We start from the raw sequence: 16,621 nt of genomic DNA, 5'->3' as shown, positions 1-16,621 counted from the left end.
CTCTTCCCTGGCCAGCAGAACTGGGAATCTAGAGGCAGTTGCCTAGCCAAGTAGTGGAATGAACTACAACTTCTTTTGAATTGCACAGGAGTGAGTGTGCAAGTGTGCGTGTAAGAGAGACTATTTTTTTAAAGATTTATTAATTATATATAAGTACACTGTAGCTATGTTCCTACACACCAGAAGAGGGCATCCGGTCTCATTACAGATGGTTGTGAGCCACCATGTGGTCGCTGGGATTTGAACTCAGTACCTCTGAGTGAGCAGTCAGTGCTTAACCACTGAGCCATCTCTCCAGCCCCCTCTTTTTGTTTGTTTGTTGTTGTTGTTGTTGTTGTTGTTGTTGTTTATCTCAAACACCTGACGCCTCCCCTCTGCAAGGCTTTCAGCAATGTTCACTGTGGAAGGCCACGTGGGGCAGTGATCTGGCTCAGTCACTGCTTGAGTATTAGTCCTGCACTTCCTGTCTTGTTTGACCTTGAACCAGGTTCTTGCCCTCCCGGAGAAATGGACTGTGCTGTTTTTGGTATGCTCCGAGAATGTTATAGGTTGGAGCTTTCTGTTGTCACAGTGAAGAGTGTGACTCTGGAGTCAGGGTGACTGGATTCTGACCCACTCATGTCTCTCTAGCTGAGCCTGTACTTAAGCACCCCACCTTTCTGAACCCTAGTTTCCCCTCCTGTGCCGTAGAGAAGCGGTGCTACGTGCTGTTGCCGTGGGGCTCAAGTAGACACCGACAGCTTACTTTATGGAATTCATCCGTGAGTTTCAATTCAGCGGATGCCCACTTAGCGCTTGCTGTACATCTAAGAAAAATAGATCACATTGGGGTAATAGGCTTGATAGGTAAGGGATGGCATTTATGAAGAGATGACAGGTTTGCCAAAACCTAAAGACAAGGTTGCCAGGGCAACCAATGAAAGCCTCCCTGCTGAAGAAAAATAGTCCTGGCTTAGAGGGGACAGAAGCCCATATGGTCAGGGGCACAATGGAGACAGGGCTGCAAGACAGGACTGGAGAGGGACAGCAGGTATGCCTGGGGAGGAGTGTCAGATGGACACATTAAGGGAAGGAGTGGGCAGACCCAGTGACATTACAGGTCACTCCAGCTGCCATAGGAGGGCCAGGTGAGAGGAAATCACAGGGTAGGCCCAGCTGTGGTGACCCACCAAGGCACCATAAACCAAGAGGTGACTGAGCTACACATGGACAGTGCATTTTGCAAAGGGTAAGACCAGAGGCTGGGTTAAATGTGGTGGTGTTGGGAGGTGGCAGACGGTGACAGGTCACCCAAGAACGGGAGATTCTTGCCAGTTGAAAGCTGGAAGGGGTTGAGCTCCGCTGGTCTGAAGCCTGGGAAGAGAAGAGGTATACTTTGTGTGGTGTTACAAAGACAGTGATAGGACGGGCTGGTCTCTGGTGACACTCTCCTCAGATGTTTGCTCTGGAGAGGTGTCCCGGGAACTCACACAGCAGTTCTCCTGCTCCGCTCCCCCTCCTCCCTAAAGGGACCACAGTGAATCTTGCTGTCATTCAGATCCGTCACAAGTCGGGGAGCCTTTTCCTAGACCAGTTTGTCTGCCTGGATTGTCGGGCCCCGCTGCTCAGGAATGTTTTTTTGTCTCTCGGCAGTTGGGATGACAGCAGCTCTGTCAGCAGTGGGATCAGTGACACCATAGACAACCTCAGCACAGATGACATCAACACCAGCTCATCCATCAGCTCCTATGCCAACACGCCTGCCTCCTCCCGGAGAAACCTGGATGTGCAGGTAAGAAAGGAGAAAGGCCTTCCCGGGCTCCTCTAACCTCCCTGCTAGCTAGCCCCAGCTTGGCCTCATGGTGGTTAGAATTCCCATGCTGGTGAAGAGAGCTCCAACCCCTAACATCCAGTCTCTGTCCCCTGGCTGCAGGGAAAGAAGGCGAGGTAGTGGGCTGTACAGATGGGCAAAGGAGCTTGCAGTCTCTCAGTTTGGGTATAGAGAGACCACCATATTCTCTCCCTGGACCCCGGTTTCAGCTTGTTCTCAAATAATCGAGCAGGGGTCAGAAAGACATCCCGGTTTATAAAACGCAAGCTCGAGGACCTGCTTAATACCCAGAAACAAAATTAAAAATAAAATAAAATCTGTGTGTGTGGCAGTGGGCATCTGTCCTCCCAGTGTTACAGAGGCAGAGGGCTCACTGGCCAGCCAGCGTAGCTTACATAGCAAGCACCAGGTTCTGAGAGACCCTGAAAATGGCAGACAGCACCTGAGGAATGGGAACTCCAGGGGGTACTCCTCTGGTCTACACATTCGTGCTCATGCTTGTTCACACACACCCGTGTCCTTAGCATTCGTACACAAGTACACACACACACCTTTTAAAAATTGAAGATAATTAGCAAAGGGTGGTTGGTTCCCCTTCTAGAGTAAGATTCAGAAAAGTGTATCTCCTCTCTGCCCCATGAGCCATTGCTGTCTCTGAGCATAGGTCTGTCTCTAGGGAGTGGAACAAAGGTTAAGGTTGAGAACTGCCAGCTGTGGCAGCACCTGTGCCAGCTGTGCCACAGGTGTGCCCCAGGTGGCAGCTGTGCCAGCTGTGGCTCACATCCCTTGCTATTGTGTTGTACTAATTACTCTTATTAGAAATAGGTTTCTGTCTTTCTTTTTTAGACAGGTTCTCCTCTTGTATCCTAATGCTACATTCAGAGTGCTGTGGTAACCGGTGTGACTCACACCTTGCTTTATGTAGCACAAGGGATCTAAACCTAGGGCTTTCCTCATGCTAGGAGACCTTTCTACTCACTGAGCCACATCCCTGCTCCCTTCTTATTGTTTTTGGCGGTGGGAGGGTTGGAGGATTAGGGTTTTGGTTTGGTTTTGGTTTAGTTTTCGAGAAACTTTTAAAGGGATCCAGATTGGCCTAGAACCATCTTGTTACTACCTCAGAAGAATTGAGCTCTCATATCTGCACCACCACATCTAGCTTTAATTTTTTAAAAATTGTTTTCTGCACATGAAAACATATACCTAGCTCCTGGGGGTCTAGGTGACCCATGAGCAGTGTGTAATAGCAGCCGCCAGCCAGCCAGCTGTGTTACCGCAGGATTTGACATTTCAAACACAGTTCTGTTCTGACGGACTCAACTTTATTGGCCCTCATTGTATTCCTTAGAGCCTAGACTTGACTCTGTAAGCCCATTTTATTGCAGGCAAGGTATGGAATCATCCTTGCTGCCAGCACAGGGTCAGCTGTGGCAGGTCTGGCATGGTGAACTCTTTGGTCCCTCCCTCCAGCCCCGGGCCTATGGCCCCCTAACGAGCAGTCCTGCCCTCCCTCTTCTCCCCTGTCCTGCCCTCCCTCTTCTCCCCTGTTCTCCCTCCTCCAGGCGATTTTTACTCGGTACAGGTGGCGGCCGTGTTGGAAGCCTCTGTTTTAAAGGTGTCTCTTCTTTGAGAGCAGGGCTAAAGACAAGCTGTGTTGGCAGTGTGGGGGTTAATTTTATCCTGCAGAGATGTAGCTGCGACTACCTGGCGTGTGTTTTAGGCATTGCTTTTGGGGTTGCCTGCTGTTACATCTTGCACTCTCATTTTAGCCAAAAACTGCAGTATGTGTATGTGTGTGCACGTGAGAGTGTGTTGTTATGTTACCCAGACAAGAAGAAGTGGGCACTAAGATTTTGGGGTGAGCACTTTGTGTCCTGACGCCGGTGAGCATGTGTGATGCTTGTGAGGACCCATGTTCAGGTCCCAGCACCCGTGTTGGGTGGTTCATACTACTTTTAAGTCTTAACTGCAGTGGACTCTATACCCTCTTCTAGACTCTGTGGACCCAAGCACTTATATGCACACACACACACACACACACACACACACACTAAAAAATTTTTTAAGAAAACAACATCGCATCTACAGGACACACACAGGACTGCTTTCTTGACCCATACGAAACCCGCCTTGGGCTCTACCGACAGTACGTGGCGAGCTGTGTTTGGAATCTCAGCACTTGGGAGATGGAGGCAGGAGGATCGGCAGCATCAACATCAACCTTGGCTATATAATGAGTTTCAGCCCAGCCTGGGTGATACAACAGAAGAGACCTTGTCTCAGAACTACACATGCATACCCCTCGTATGCACCTGACACCTAAACAAATAATTGTATTTTTAAAACAAACTGGAAGCTGTGCTCAGCTGAGAAGGATCACTGGCTGGTGTTTAGATACAAGCTAGGACCTAGCCTAGGTCCACCGCTACCTATTGGATACTAAATGTCTGAAGGGGACCGGGAGAGCTGGGACACCGAATCGGAAAGCCCACCTCTCTGCTTCCTTCCCAAGGGTGAAGTTTGTCTGCAGACCTTAATGGTCAAACAAGATGGTTTCTTCCTTACATGCATTTGAGCTCTGCGCAGGCAAAGGCCTTCCCTTCTGAGCAGCACTTTGGCTCCCTTCTCACAGATGCCAAAGGGTACAAAGGTTTCACTATTTAGTGGGCTATTTTTTCTCTCACAGGTCTCCCCAAGTTTGAGATATTAAAGCAGCAGCAGAAGTAGTTCTAGGTAGCAGAAACGCTGGCTATAGCCGAGTGTACCGGGATGCCTATTGTCACGATGTTTTTAAATGGGCTTTTTGTGACATTCTCTTTGTTCCTGTCCAGGGAGCATCTCAAAATATTAGATCCCACATTCCAGCAGCCTTGCACCTCCTCCCCCACAGGCTGGCGGGAACGCTAAGGGCCATTACCCCTCTCTGAGTGGATGGAGCCTAGAAGATGCGCCCACACCCTCCCACTCTTTGCTGCATACGCGAGGGGGGTCTTGTCACACAATGCTTTGCCCTGGGCGAGTGGGCTACACAGCCCGTCAGGCAGGGCACACAACGCAAGAGAGGGCTTGGCGGTCCCACAGGAAACACTGCCTGCCTGGCCTCACATCTGAGAAGGGAATTCCTTTTTTGCCCATGCTGATGGGGAGAATTAGAGGAGGTGGGATCATTGGGGACATAATCTGTCTCCTCAGAGACACTGAGAAACATTGAAGGTGCTTCACAAGGTGTTCACGGCCAGTTTATGGGTACCCCATCCCCTGCAATCACGGCTTAGTCTAAGAGACAAAGACCTCCGAGTGAGACCTGGGCCCTTCTGCATGACTTCTAGGAGAGCTGGTGAGTCCAACTGTGGCATCAGAGAGGAGGGTGACATTGAAGTCACGTGTTCTGGGATTGAGTTTTTCTACCATGTGACATCCTGAGATGATCCAGTCAGATTCCTAGAACCTTTGGTCTTTTATCCACAAAACAATGGCCAGGAGACCTGTACCTTAGGATATGTCAGCAGCGGGTCAGTTCTGCACACACCTCTCCCAGAGTCCGAGGTGCTGAGCTGCTCAGAGGTCTCTCTCATCTCTCTCTCTCTCTCTCTCTCTCTCTCTCTCTCTCTCTCTGCACCTTAACTGCCCTTTCTCTGTCTCCCTCTTGCATCTGTGCGGTAATCCAAAGGGTAGCATGCCGTTGCGTGTTTTGCTTGTAGTTTCAGAGCGGTCTGCCTTCCCGCTCTGCAGCATCTTGTTCTCCAGGCACCGTGTTGGTGCAGAGAGTTTCAGCAAGCACACATATGCACATACGCCTGCCCAGTGTTCATCTCTACATTCACACTTAGTGGCGGACGCTAATCCAGGCGCTGGGGCTGGTGAGCCGCCTCTGCCGAGATTACCTTTCATTTTAATGCCTAAAGCTTTTGTGGGTTGTTCAGCTTTGTTTTTAAACAAAATTCGAGGCAGTGGGGGGGGGGAGAAAAAAATACAACTGTGAGTTCGTTTATTTATTTACCTCTGAAGGCAACAAAGTCATGATGAATGTAGCCAGGGTATCTGCTTGTGTGTCCCAGCTTCCTTGGTCTTCAGGCAATCAGGACAGCAGGCTCAGTTTAACTGGAGATAGGCAGGCTGCTGTCTACAGACCTCCATGGAAGCCACCATTTCCGACTCTGCCAGTCACTTTTCCTCAGACCCGTGCTTTCACAGAAGATGCTTGCAGTAGAAATAACAGCGTAATCTCAGGGAATGGGTTCAAAGTGTTTGAGGGTGGTAATGTCTGGGGACACAAGTTGCAGGTGATGTTGCTGTGATTCTTTACATTTTTATGAGCTCCAACTTAAAGCCCCCACGGCATCGAGGCCTGCGAAGGGATTCAGTGTCTAGAGGCTTGAGCAGCTAAAACCCTGTTCAACTTCTGCCAGGGACAGATAGGGTAAATGCTAAAGATGCAGCAGGGTGCTGGGATGCTCAGAGCTGGGGTGTTTAATGAGGAAGTTCCTCTATACTTAGCTCTCAAGTTCACCACTGGCTTTTTATTCAACGGTCTATTCGATTCCAACCTGTTTGACAGCCAGTGTTAACAGTCTCAGAGGTGGGAGGGACCCCAAGATGTCACACTGCACTGAATGGCAGCAGCCAGTGGTGGAATTCAAGACCACTGGGCTCAGAGTCCTTACTCTTTTGGGTCAGACTTCCCTTTGTGGGAACTTTGCCCTCTACGCCAAGGTCCATTCTGGTTTATCTGCCTGTTGATGACCAAGGAGACCTCCAAGAGAGCTGGGAAGAAAAGCTCCAAAGGGAGGCAGGACCACCAGTGTGCTGACCCGCTTGGCCTTCCTGTTGCAAGCTCTTGGGACAGAAAAACAGATTCCATCCATTTTGACTTCCAAGAGATACCACTGGTGGTCACATGGCTCCAGGAGGATTTGCTAAGGATGTGTGAGTGCAAACCTGTCAAGATGTCTCGGGCAAACACCCAACTCTGCAGAAGACAGTTGGAAGAGCCCTCACACCCTGCACCAAGTTATCGGGTGTGCTAGATAGCTAGAGGACTGTCCTAAAAAGGTCAAGTCATGGTCCCAAGCTGGGGACATGTGCACTCTCCGTTATTGAGGAAGATGGAGTTTGTCCTAGGGGGTCTGGCACCATGGCCAGGCTAAGCCTGCTCTATACCTGGGCTTCAGACAGCCAGAATGTGTGTGGAATGAGAATCTGCTAGGTGTTGGTATTTTTAGTGACCTGAGGCATGTAGAAGGTTACATACATATCTTCTAGCTTTTAGTCAAGAATTACAGTGTACTACAGTGGTTAAATTGTTAGCTTAGCAACTGGACTCGTAGAATGCCCACAAAGCCTTCCTCACTGTATGAGCTTGAGCAAGCTTCTTTTCTACTCAGGCCTCAGTATTCTGTTATCTCCTTGTGAGTTTTTGTTAAGGAATAAATCGAATTATATTCTCTTTTTTCCTGTCTTTGTCTGTCCCTGCTTCTCTATCTGTGTCTCTGTCTCCCTCTGACTCTCTCATCCAACCCCCAGGGTCTCATGTAGCCCAGGCTGGCCTGAAACTCCCTCAGCAAATGATGACTGAGAACTTCTGATTCATGTCTCCCTGAGATTACAGACACGTGCTACCATCTTGGGTTTCTGTAGTGTTTAGTGATGGGGAATGCAGTATCATGCATGCTAGGCAACCACTCAGTAGGCTGAGGCTATGCCCCCCCCCCAGCTTGATGTATGTATTTTCTAACACACTTGCCTGCCTGTCTGTCTGTCTGTCTAGTAACCAGACATGATGATACACATTTTTAATTCTCATACTTGGGGAGGTAGAGGTAGGTGGATCTCTGTGAGTCTAAAGCTAGTTCTTCATGCAGAGGCCAACCAGGGCTACATAGTGAGACCCTGCCTCAAATAGAAGGAAAGCAAAAAAGTATTATTTTATTCTGTGTGTGCTTATGCCGTGGCAGGTGTGTAGATGTCAGAGAACAATGTTGTAGAGCCACTGTCTTCACCTTTACATGGTTCCTGAAGCGATTAGTACCTTTACCTGTCCAACAGTCTCACAGGCCCCTGCTGCACATGCTTTAACAAAACAAAGCACGCTAGCTTGTACCTGGATCTCAGTAGTGCACAGTAAGCTTTAGGTTTCTGTGGTGCTGTTGTTTACTGCATTACAGTGTAATGTGGAAAAGGGGTCTCGGACGTGGAAGAAACAACTCAGTGGTCAAGCCTGTAAAAGGTGCCACAGCCTCAGTACATTGTAGAACATATTCATGTGTTCCATGAGGCAGAGGCTTTGAATTGTCTCTGAACTGTTCCCAGTACAAACAGTTCCCCTGGCTCCTGGTGGTAACTGAGATACTTCCAAAGTACCCTCCTGTTTAAGGCCTTTGGACATGCAGTTTCTGCTCACTGGCATGGTCCTCTCTAGATGCTTGCTCCTCATACTAAATTTGTCTCATTCTTTAGGCCCCTTCTAGAAGTTTCTGTCTGGCCATCACATTCCACATCACCATTGTAATCTAAACTAGGTCAATGTCTGTATCTCCCCCAAGGCCACGCCCCTGTCTGTATCTCCCCAAGACCACACCCCCTGTGTGCATCTCTTCAAGGCCATGCCCCCTGCATGTATCTCCCCCAAGACCACACCCCCTTTTCTTATGATGTTCATCACATCTCACGGTTTATTTATGTTTCTGTATTTCATCGTTGCTTCTTTCAATGACTGTCAGTTCCACAAAGCATGGGGACAAATCTTACGGGTTCTAAGACCCTACATGATGCCTGGCATACTTTGAGCATTGAGTTCATTTTGGTTCGGTGTTTGCCAGAAGGATCTAGAAGAAGGAAACCGGGCTGAGGTCATGAAGTTTGTGCCCAGCTTTCAAATGTATTGCATATCTCCTGACTGGCTTCGACCAGCCGGTTGCCTGTGTCATAGCCTGCGGTGGGTAGTCGCTCTGCATTCCTTTGTCCCTAAACCTTAGATATGGGACCTTCCCTCCACCCGTCATTTGGCAGAGTGTGTTTTAGTTGGCCCTTCCTCATGTCCCATCTCCGGTACATAGCTGCAGCTTGGTGTGTGTTTTAGGAAGGACCAAGCAAGTGCAAGCCCCTACAGGGGGCTGTGGTGGATGGAGGCTGAACAGGGGCTTCCTGTCTACACTGAGCTCTCCTTCATTCAGTTCTCTATTGGAAGGTGTTCGTCCTGTCGAGAAGCACGGCCTAAAGCCTAATCTTGCCCAGTTCACAGGTGCTTCCCGCCTTGTCTGCACGTCCCTCTCTGGCTTGTTTCTCAAAGTGCCCAGCCTGGAAAAGCATTTCAGACTTCCCCTTTCTTGTTCATACAAAGGTTCTCCCTTCCAGTCCCCTCCCCCAGCCTCAAGGCCCAGAGGCCCCAGAGCATTCCTCTCCCTTTGTGTCCTTCGGCCCTGCAGTTCATTAACCACACACTCCTATCTCTCCCTGGGCTTCATGGCCAGCAGGTCAGGCTCTCCCAAAGAAAGAGTTGTTTAATTATCTTACTCGAACCTGAGGACTGCCCCGTCCCGGGGAGCAAACGCTCAGAAACAACGCTGGGCCGGGAGTGAGCATAGATGCTATTGCGGGTTGAAAGTTTCCACAGATTGGTGGAGTTCGCACGCTTGCTCCCTCTCTGGTGTGTTAAGCTGTCTGCAGAGCTAGATGCAAAGCTGCTCCTGCCAGTGGAGTGACAGGAAGGTTGGGAACAAAGGGAAAGGGGACAGGCTGGTGCTGGTGAGGATTCAGAACTTAGGCTGGAGGTGGCTGTCTGCAAGTGGCAGAGTTGATGGCCCCTTCTCGCCACCTCTACCTCTACTCTGCTCTCTTTCCTCCTGGGGCCCTTGGCCAGTTCTTCCCCAGACTCTTGGCTCCCTTTTTCTCCTTCATTGGTCTTTCCTTAAAAAAAAAAAAAAAAAGTAGAGGGTGCTGTGACTTTCTCACAAGTAAGCAGATGTCTGAGGTTTCGAAAGTCCTTAAGTAGACCCTGCGTTGGCTTGGCCTCCATGGGTGAGCTCTAACTCAGCGCACGTCTTGTCCACAGACTGACGCCGAGAAGCACTCACAGGTGGAGAGGAATTCCCTGTGGTCTGGTGACGACATCAAGAAGTCAGATGGAGGCTCAGACAGTGGTGTGAAGATGGAGCCCGGCTCTAAGTGGAGGCGGAATCCCTCAGACATGTCCGATGAGTCGGACAAAAGCATGTCTGGCAAGAAGAATCCAGTCCTCTCGCAGACGGGCTCATGGCGGAGAGGCATGACAGCAGAGGTGGGCATCACCATGCCAAGGACCAAGCCATCGGCTCCGACGGGCACACTGAAGACCCCAGGGACTGGTGAGTGAGAGGTGACTTTAGTGGGGGCTTTACATTGCAAGTAACTTCGGGTGGCTTTTTTGCTCACAACTGCTTTTATGGTCATCATGCATGACTGTGTGCATGTGTGCGTGGGATGTATGCACACACAAATAATCTGAGCACGCCAGTACATACTGTGTGGAAAGGCTTAAGGACACCAGAGGGTAATCCCAGGTTTGAGCCTTAACACCATCATCTCCTCCCACTTTTTTTTTTTGACTATTATTTATCTATTTGTCTGTATATCTATCATCCACCTATCTATCTATACCTGTCCAATCTACCAGTCTGTCTGCCTGTATATCTACCATCTATTTGTCCATCTTATCTACCTCTCTGTCTTCTGTCTGTCCTATCCATCCACCCATGCATCTGTCTTTGAGACAGGGTCCCATCATGTAACCCTGGCTCTACTGGAACTTAACCCTGTAGATGAGGCTGGTCTCAAACTTACAAAAACCCTCTTGCCTCTCTCTCCCAAGTGCTGAGATTAAAGGTGCGTGACACTACGTCCAGTTCTACTCTTTGTTTTTGTTTGTTGCTGTTGTTTTTTGTTTTGTTTGGTTTGGTTTGGTTTGGTTTGGTCAGAGTCTCTTACTAGCCTGGAGATCACCAAATAAGTTAGCTGGCTGGTGAGCTGGGTGGCTACCCTCCTATCTCTGCCTCCTCAGCACTAGGATAATAAATATATACCACCACAACTGCCTTTTTTTATATTTAAAAGGTTGGTTCTGGGCTCTCTAACTCAGCCCCCTGTTGCCTATAACGTTAGCGCTTTACTGACCGAGATGGCTCTTCCAGCCCCCAAGGACAGCTTGCCTTAAAGGTCTGCTTCCCTGGTTCTTTCTGAGGAGGGGTATGTGTGGGTCAGTAGTATTTCCATGTGAGGGGTTTTCACAGCCTGTCAACTGGTCAGCACTCAGGCTCACCTCTCACCGTCAAGTTAACACACTAGTCCAAGCTCCTCATGTGGGTACCAAGGTTATATTGGTACGTTACATATTGTACCCTGGAAATGTCAGGGTCCCTGTCGCGGTCATGGGGGAAGAGGGCAGTGTATGACAGTCCCTTGTGTATATGGATGTTCCAACATCTTCCTGGCTTTGCTCTGCTCCGGGTCATCTTAGACCGCTTGGAAAAGAGCAAGACCAGCAACTGCAGCAGATGAGGTTATCACTGTTCAAGGCTCTCTCCGAACTCCCCTGACCTTACTGGTTTCTCTCTTAGGGAAAACAGACGATGCCAAGGTGTCTGAGAAAGGAAGGCTTTCGCCCAAAGCTTCCCAGGTCAAGCGCTCCCCTTCGGATGCTGGCCGCAGCAGTGGGGACGAATCCAAAAAAACCTTCCCCGGCAGCTCTAGGACACCCACAGCCAATGCCAACAGCTTTGGGTTCAAGAAACAGACTGGCTCTGCTGCCGGGCTGGCCATGATCACAGCCAGTGGGGCCACTGTCACCAGCAGGTCCGCCACACTGGGTAAAATCCCCAAGTCCTCCGCCCTCGTCGGTCGATCCACGGGTCGGAAGACGAGCATGGATGGAGCCCCAAACCAGGAGGACGGGTATCTGTCTCTCAGCTCCCGGACGAACTTACAGTACCGGAGCCTTCCTAGGCCCAGCAAGTCCAACAGCCGGAACGGAGCAGGGAACAGATGCAGCACCAGCAGTATTGACTCGAACATGAGCAGCAAGTCAGCAGGCCTGCCAGCGCCCAAGCTGAGGGAGCCCTCCAAAATGTCCCTGGGCAGCTCCCTACCAGGGCTTGTCAACCAGACAGACAAGGAGAAAGGCATCTCCTCAGACAACGAGAGCGTGGCTTCCTGCAACTCTGTGAAAGCCAACCCAGCCACCCAGCCAGGGTCCGGCTCAGCCCAGGCCACTTTGCAGCCAGGGACCAAGTACGCAGATGTGGCCTCTCCCACACTCCGCAGGTGAGCAGGTAGAAATGCACGGGGTGGGGAGGCGGAGGAGGGCCGGGGTAAGTGGAATAAAGCAACCGTGGCTCCTCGACTCTTTGTAAAGATGAGTTCCAGGCCAGGTCCTGCTGCAGGTCTATAGTCTATGCGTTGTTTTTTCCCATGCCGGGATGGCAAACTGAGTTTCAGAACCATGCTTCTTGGGTTCGAACACTGACTTTATTTGAATTAGCTCTCGGGTCACTTTTCTGAATCCTGCCTTGGTTTCCTCACTGTTCTTTGGCGCTCGTGGTACTTTTCCTCAGCGTTTCTACTAAAGTTCATTTTTGTGGCTGTGCTTGAGGAGGGATTCAGTGAAAGTTAGAGATAGTAAGGGTGAAGTCCTGGCATACTTTTAGACCCTGAGTGTAGCTCAAGGGAAGGCGTTGCACTGTGTTCTTATTTCTATGCCGTCACGTTCTTTTGTAACACATGAGCAACAAGTGAAATGTTAGCTTGTAAAATACTGCTGTATGTGTAAGTGTGTGTGGCATATTGTGTATGTGTGTTCACTCGTATAGGCACATGCATGCGTGTATGTGTACGTGGAGGCCTAAATTGAAGTCGGTGTCTTCTTTGATTGCTGGCTGCTTTAATTACTGGGGCAGAGTCTCTTGCTGAATCCAGAGCTAGGCTAGTCTGCTAACCAGCATGCCCCTGAGTTGCTCCTGGGATCCACTGCCTCTGCCTTCCTAGTCTGGGATTGCAGGTGGGCACCACACTCCTGTTTAACCATCACATGCGTTCTGGGCATCAGAGATCTGGTCCTCATGCTTGGCTGCAAGGGCTTTATACAGTGAGGCATCGCTTTAGCTCTGCTGTTTCTTTTTCTTTTATTTAAACCTCTAAAAGCAGTATAATCTCTAATAAAAACTGACTGCCTAGCACCTTTAAAAAGAATGTCTTCCCCATATCTCTCCACTTGGTAGAATTTCTCAATGTGGAAAAGGCAACCTTTTAACATTTCCTTTAAAATCATTCACTGGACCCTTTTCTTTTTTGGTTTTTCTTTCTTTCTTTCTTTCTTTCTTTCTTTCTTTCTTTCTTTCTTTCTTTCTTCCTTCCTTCCTTCCTTCCTTCTCCTCTTCCTCCTCCTCCTTCTTTTTTGGAGACATGACCTTTCTCTGTAGCTGTCAGGAACTCATTATGTAGAACAGAACAGGCTAGTTTCAAACTCACAGAGATCTACTTGCCTCTGCTTCCCAAGTTCTGGGATTAAAGGCATGAGCCACCAAGCTCAACCACTGGCTCATTTTTGAACACTTTGTTTGTTTATTCAATGTATATGAGTGCTCTATCTGCATGTACAGTTGCACGCCAGAAGAGGGCATCAGACCACATGACAGATGGTTGTGAGCCACCATGTGGTTGCTGGGAATTGAACTCAGGACCCCTGGAAGAGCAGCCAGTGCTCTAACCACTGAGCCATCTCTCTAGTCCCCACTGACCCAATTCTGAATGGTAGTTGTATGGTTTACACATTGCCTTCTGGGTCATGACAGACCCCAGGGTGAGGACTGTGGAAATGGAAACACAGGATGAGCAGGGAAGTCTGAAGACTCCAGAAGAGGAAGGAGTTCCACACAAAGGTAGAAAGGATCTTCGTGGTTGCCCTGTCTAGACTTGATTATTAGGATTCCAGTAATCATTCTTTTTTTTTTTTTTTTTTTTTTAAAGGGGAAGGTCCTATTGGGCTGCTCTTAGCTGATTTATCACACTACCATGTAAACGAAAGTTTTCTCTGCTATTTACCTCGAGAAGAATGAATGAAATGTGGTCTTCAGACTTCCTTTGGAGCCCACGGTGGCATTTGCTAGACCCTCAAGCTAGTGTACAGGAATCTTTAAAAACACATGGGTTCCTCACGTAATCTTTCCTTAAATCTATGGTCTAGCTATGCATTTATTGTGTGGCAAGGAGAAGCCGTCAGTGGAGCTGGACGGGTAACTCCCTTCAAATGATTCCAGCATTCAGAGCACATGGATTTGTATATGGGGGGGGGGGGGGGAAGCCAGGCTAAAGGGTTTCCATCTTGGCTAACAATGAAAAGAGCTTGGCCATCAAATGAGTGGGCAAGCGTCCTGATGCCCGGATTTCAGGACAGGATAACGCACCCCCTGATTCTGCAGTTAGAGATTGTAGTGAGGATTATACATTCCCTTTGTGGATCTCAGATTTGAAGGACCGTTTCAAGGTCAGACTCCAATCACCCCAGGCAGCAAGGTGAAAGGCCGTCTGTCTGTCTGTCACAACATGTAGACTTCTTGTTAGTTGTCAGAGCGACTTGTTCCCTTCACTGTGTTTCGAGTGTGGGATTAGGTTGTTGTATTCACTCTGTCTTGGAGCTGGTTTCACCAGAGAGCTCTCTGCCCATGGAAGAGAAGGGGCCCGTGCCTTCCCCATGTAGATGTCACGTGTGCAGGAGTGAGCAGAAGTTGGCATGGCATGACACTTCTGTGTGTCTGTTATGGAGACACCATTTGTACCAGTGTGCCTGGTCTGATGTCTTGTAGACCCAGCATGTTTCTATGTATGGTGTTAGCTCACACAGGTTTTCTGGCACACGGCCTTTCTGTGGCCTGTACAACTGTGTCCATATTTCTCCTGGGCTCCCACCAGTGTAGGCTCATGGTCTTGATACTTTGTATCATACTGAGAGACCAAAGAAACTAAGACCGGAGGCTTCATTCATCCTTGGCTATCACAGAAAGAAGAAACTCTTTTGTTTCTAGAAGATTCCTGGTTAGGTGCTAGAGAAAGAAAAGGGAGGCAAGATCATCGAGGACTGCGGCTAAGCCAATTGAAAACCCTTCTTGTCACCTGGGCTTAGAGCCGGGTCACAGCTTCTGCCTAGAGCTAGAAAGAGGCCCCTAGGAAGCACCAGCATCCAGCCCCACTTAACCGCAAGCCTGTCTCTAGAGAGACCCCACTGAGTCTGCAGGAGAGACCACTGCCCTTTCCAAGGGTCTCACGGCCTCCTCTGGCTCAGCAGCTCTGCACACCTTGGTCCCAGGTTTTGTTCCACACAACCCTTTGTCTCTTCGCAGACTCTTTGGTGGGAAGCCTACCAAGCAAGTCCCCATCGTCACAGCCGAAACCATGAAAAGCTCAGTGGTCATCTCCAACCCTCATGCCACTATGACCCAGCAAGGTAACCTAGAGTCCCCGTCAGGCAGTGGTGTCCTGAGCAGTGGGAGCAGCAGTCCTCTCTACAGTAAGAACGTGGACCTCAACCCGTCTCCTCTAGCGTCCAGCCCCAGTTCTGCCCACTCCGGCCCTTCTAACAGCCTCACCTGGGGTACCAGCTCGTCGGCAGTGAGCAAGGATGGCCTGGGCTTCCAGTCTGTTAGCAGCCTGCACACCAGCTGTGAGTCTATTGACATATCCCTCGGCAGCGGAGGGGGCTTGAGTCACAACTCCTCCCCTGGTCCGGTCGCCTCCACTAAGGAAGACTCCCTGATGCCTTTTGTCCGCACCAGCAGTGTGAAGACCACACTGTCGGAAAGGTTGGTGCCATGCCCCCAGGAAGATTTCCTTCCTTAGATACAGACTGGAGGTTAGGAATCTAAAAACTACTTTGCCTTTGCCTGGGAGGTTTTATTCTTCCTTCCTTCCTTCCTTCCTTCCTTCCTTCCTTCCTTCCTTCCTTTCTTCCCTCACTCTTCTGTCTCAGAACTCTCTCTTTAGATCAGGCTGACCTTGAACTCAGAGATCTGCCTGTCCCAAGTACTGATAGCCAAGCAAATTAGTGAGGATCTGCTCCACTGTCTACTAAAGCCCAGGGGAAGGTGGCAAATGGGCCGTTGTGGGCCGTCCCAAACCCCGGGGCTCACCCAGGTGCTCACTAAAGGTGTGCACCACCATGCCCAGCTTGGTTTTGATGTTTCTTAATAAGTATTCCTTGCCAGTGGAAGTCGGTTTAGGGGAGAGTTCATCTGGACCGCTTCCTGCTGTCTCTTTTCCCTGGTGCTTGGAGCCACTAAGATGGGACAGATTAATGCTCCTGTGAAGTGACATTTGGCATTGGAAGCCCTTCCATTGCTGAGGGCTTGCCGACTCCAGCCACTTCTTTCTCCTTCCCATAGAACAGCAAGCAGGACAGGTGACCTGGGGACAGATGGAGATGCTTGGTGTCCTGTGACCCTGCTGGTCACAGTGATAAGAGACGGGCAACCTGCAAGAGTCCGCAGGGCTTTGATTCGGCTGCAGTCTTGGGGGTGTGTCTGGTTTCCGGACTAGACATGGGGAACAAAACTGGGGACAGCGCCGGGAGTAAGAAAAGTGCTCTGATTGTTGTGTATAACAGTTCCCTTTCCTTCTGTCTAATGTTCCTTCTCTTGTTTTCGACTCCCCTGGACCTCTAGCCCTCTCTCTTCCCCTGCTGCTAGCCCTAAGTTCTGCAGAAGTACTCTGCCCAGGAAACAGGACAGGTAATGACACCGTAGGCCTCCCGAGCCTCTGGGTTCTTCTGCCTGTCTGTTTTGTTGTCAAGCC

At 49.7% G+C, this 16,621-nt stretch overlaps 1 protein-coding gene across 3 annotated transcripts in view; it reads left to right on the top strand.

Annotated features, from left to right (window-relative positions):
* The window catches only part of NAV2 (neuron navigator 2), a 251,405-nt gene that overhangs the window by 180,771 nt on the left and 54,013 nt on the right, over window positions 1–16,621 (top strand). For 2 of the 3 annotated variants that reach the window (XM_080908844.1, XM_080908846.1), the window contains 5 exons: window positions 1,633–1,771; window positions 9,861–10,152; window positions 11,401–12,103; window positions 15,175–15,633; window positions 16,492–16,557. In XM_080908844.1, the coding sequence (XP_080764970.1) occupies window positions 1,633–1,771; window positions 9,861–10,152; window positions 11,401–12,103; window positions 15,175–15,633; window positions 16,492–16,557 (1,659 nt within the window). The remainder of the gene's footprint in view (window positions 1–1,632; window positions 1,772–9,860; window positions 10,153–11,400; window positions 12,104–15,174; window positions 15,634–16,491; window positions 16,558–16,621) is intronic. The other variant, XM_080908845.1, reaches the window with a different exon arrangement.

Source organism: Micromys minutus, assembly GCF_963924665.1.
Source record: "Micromys minutus genome assembly, chromosome: 32".
Classification (NCBI taxonomy): Eukaryota; Metazoa; Chordata; class Mammalia; order Rodentia; family Muridae; genus Micromys; species Micromys minutus.
Note: the sequence above shows the minus strand (reverse complement) of the source record. Positions and strands in the feature narration are given on the sequence as shown.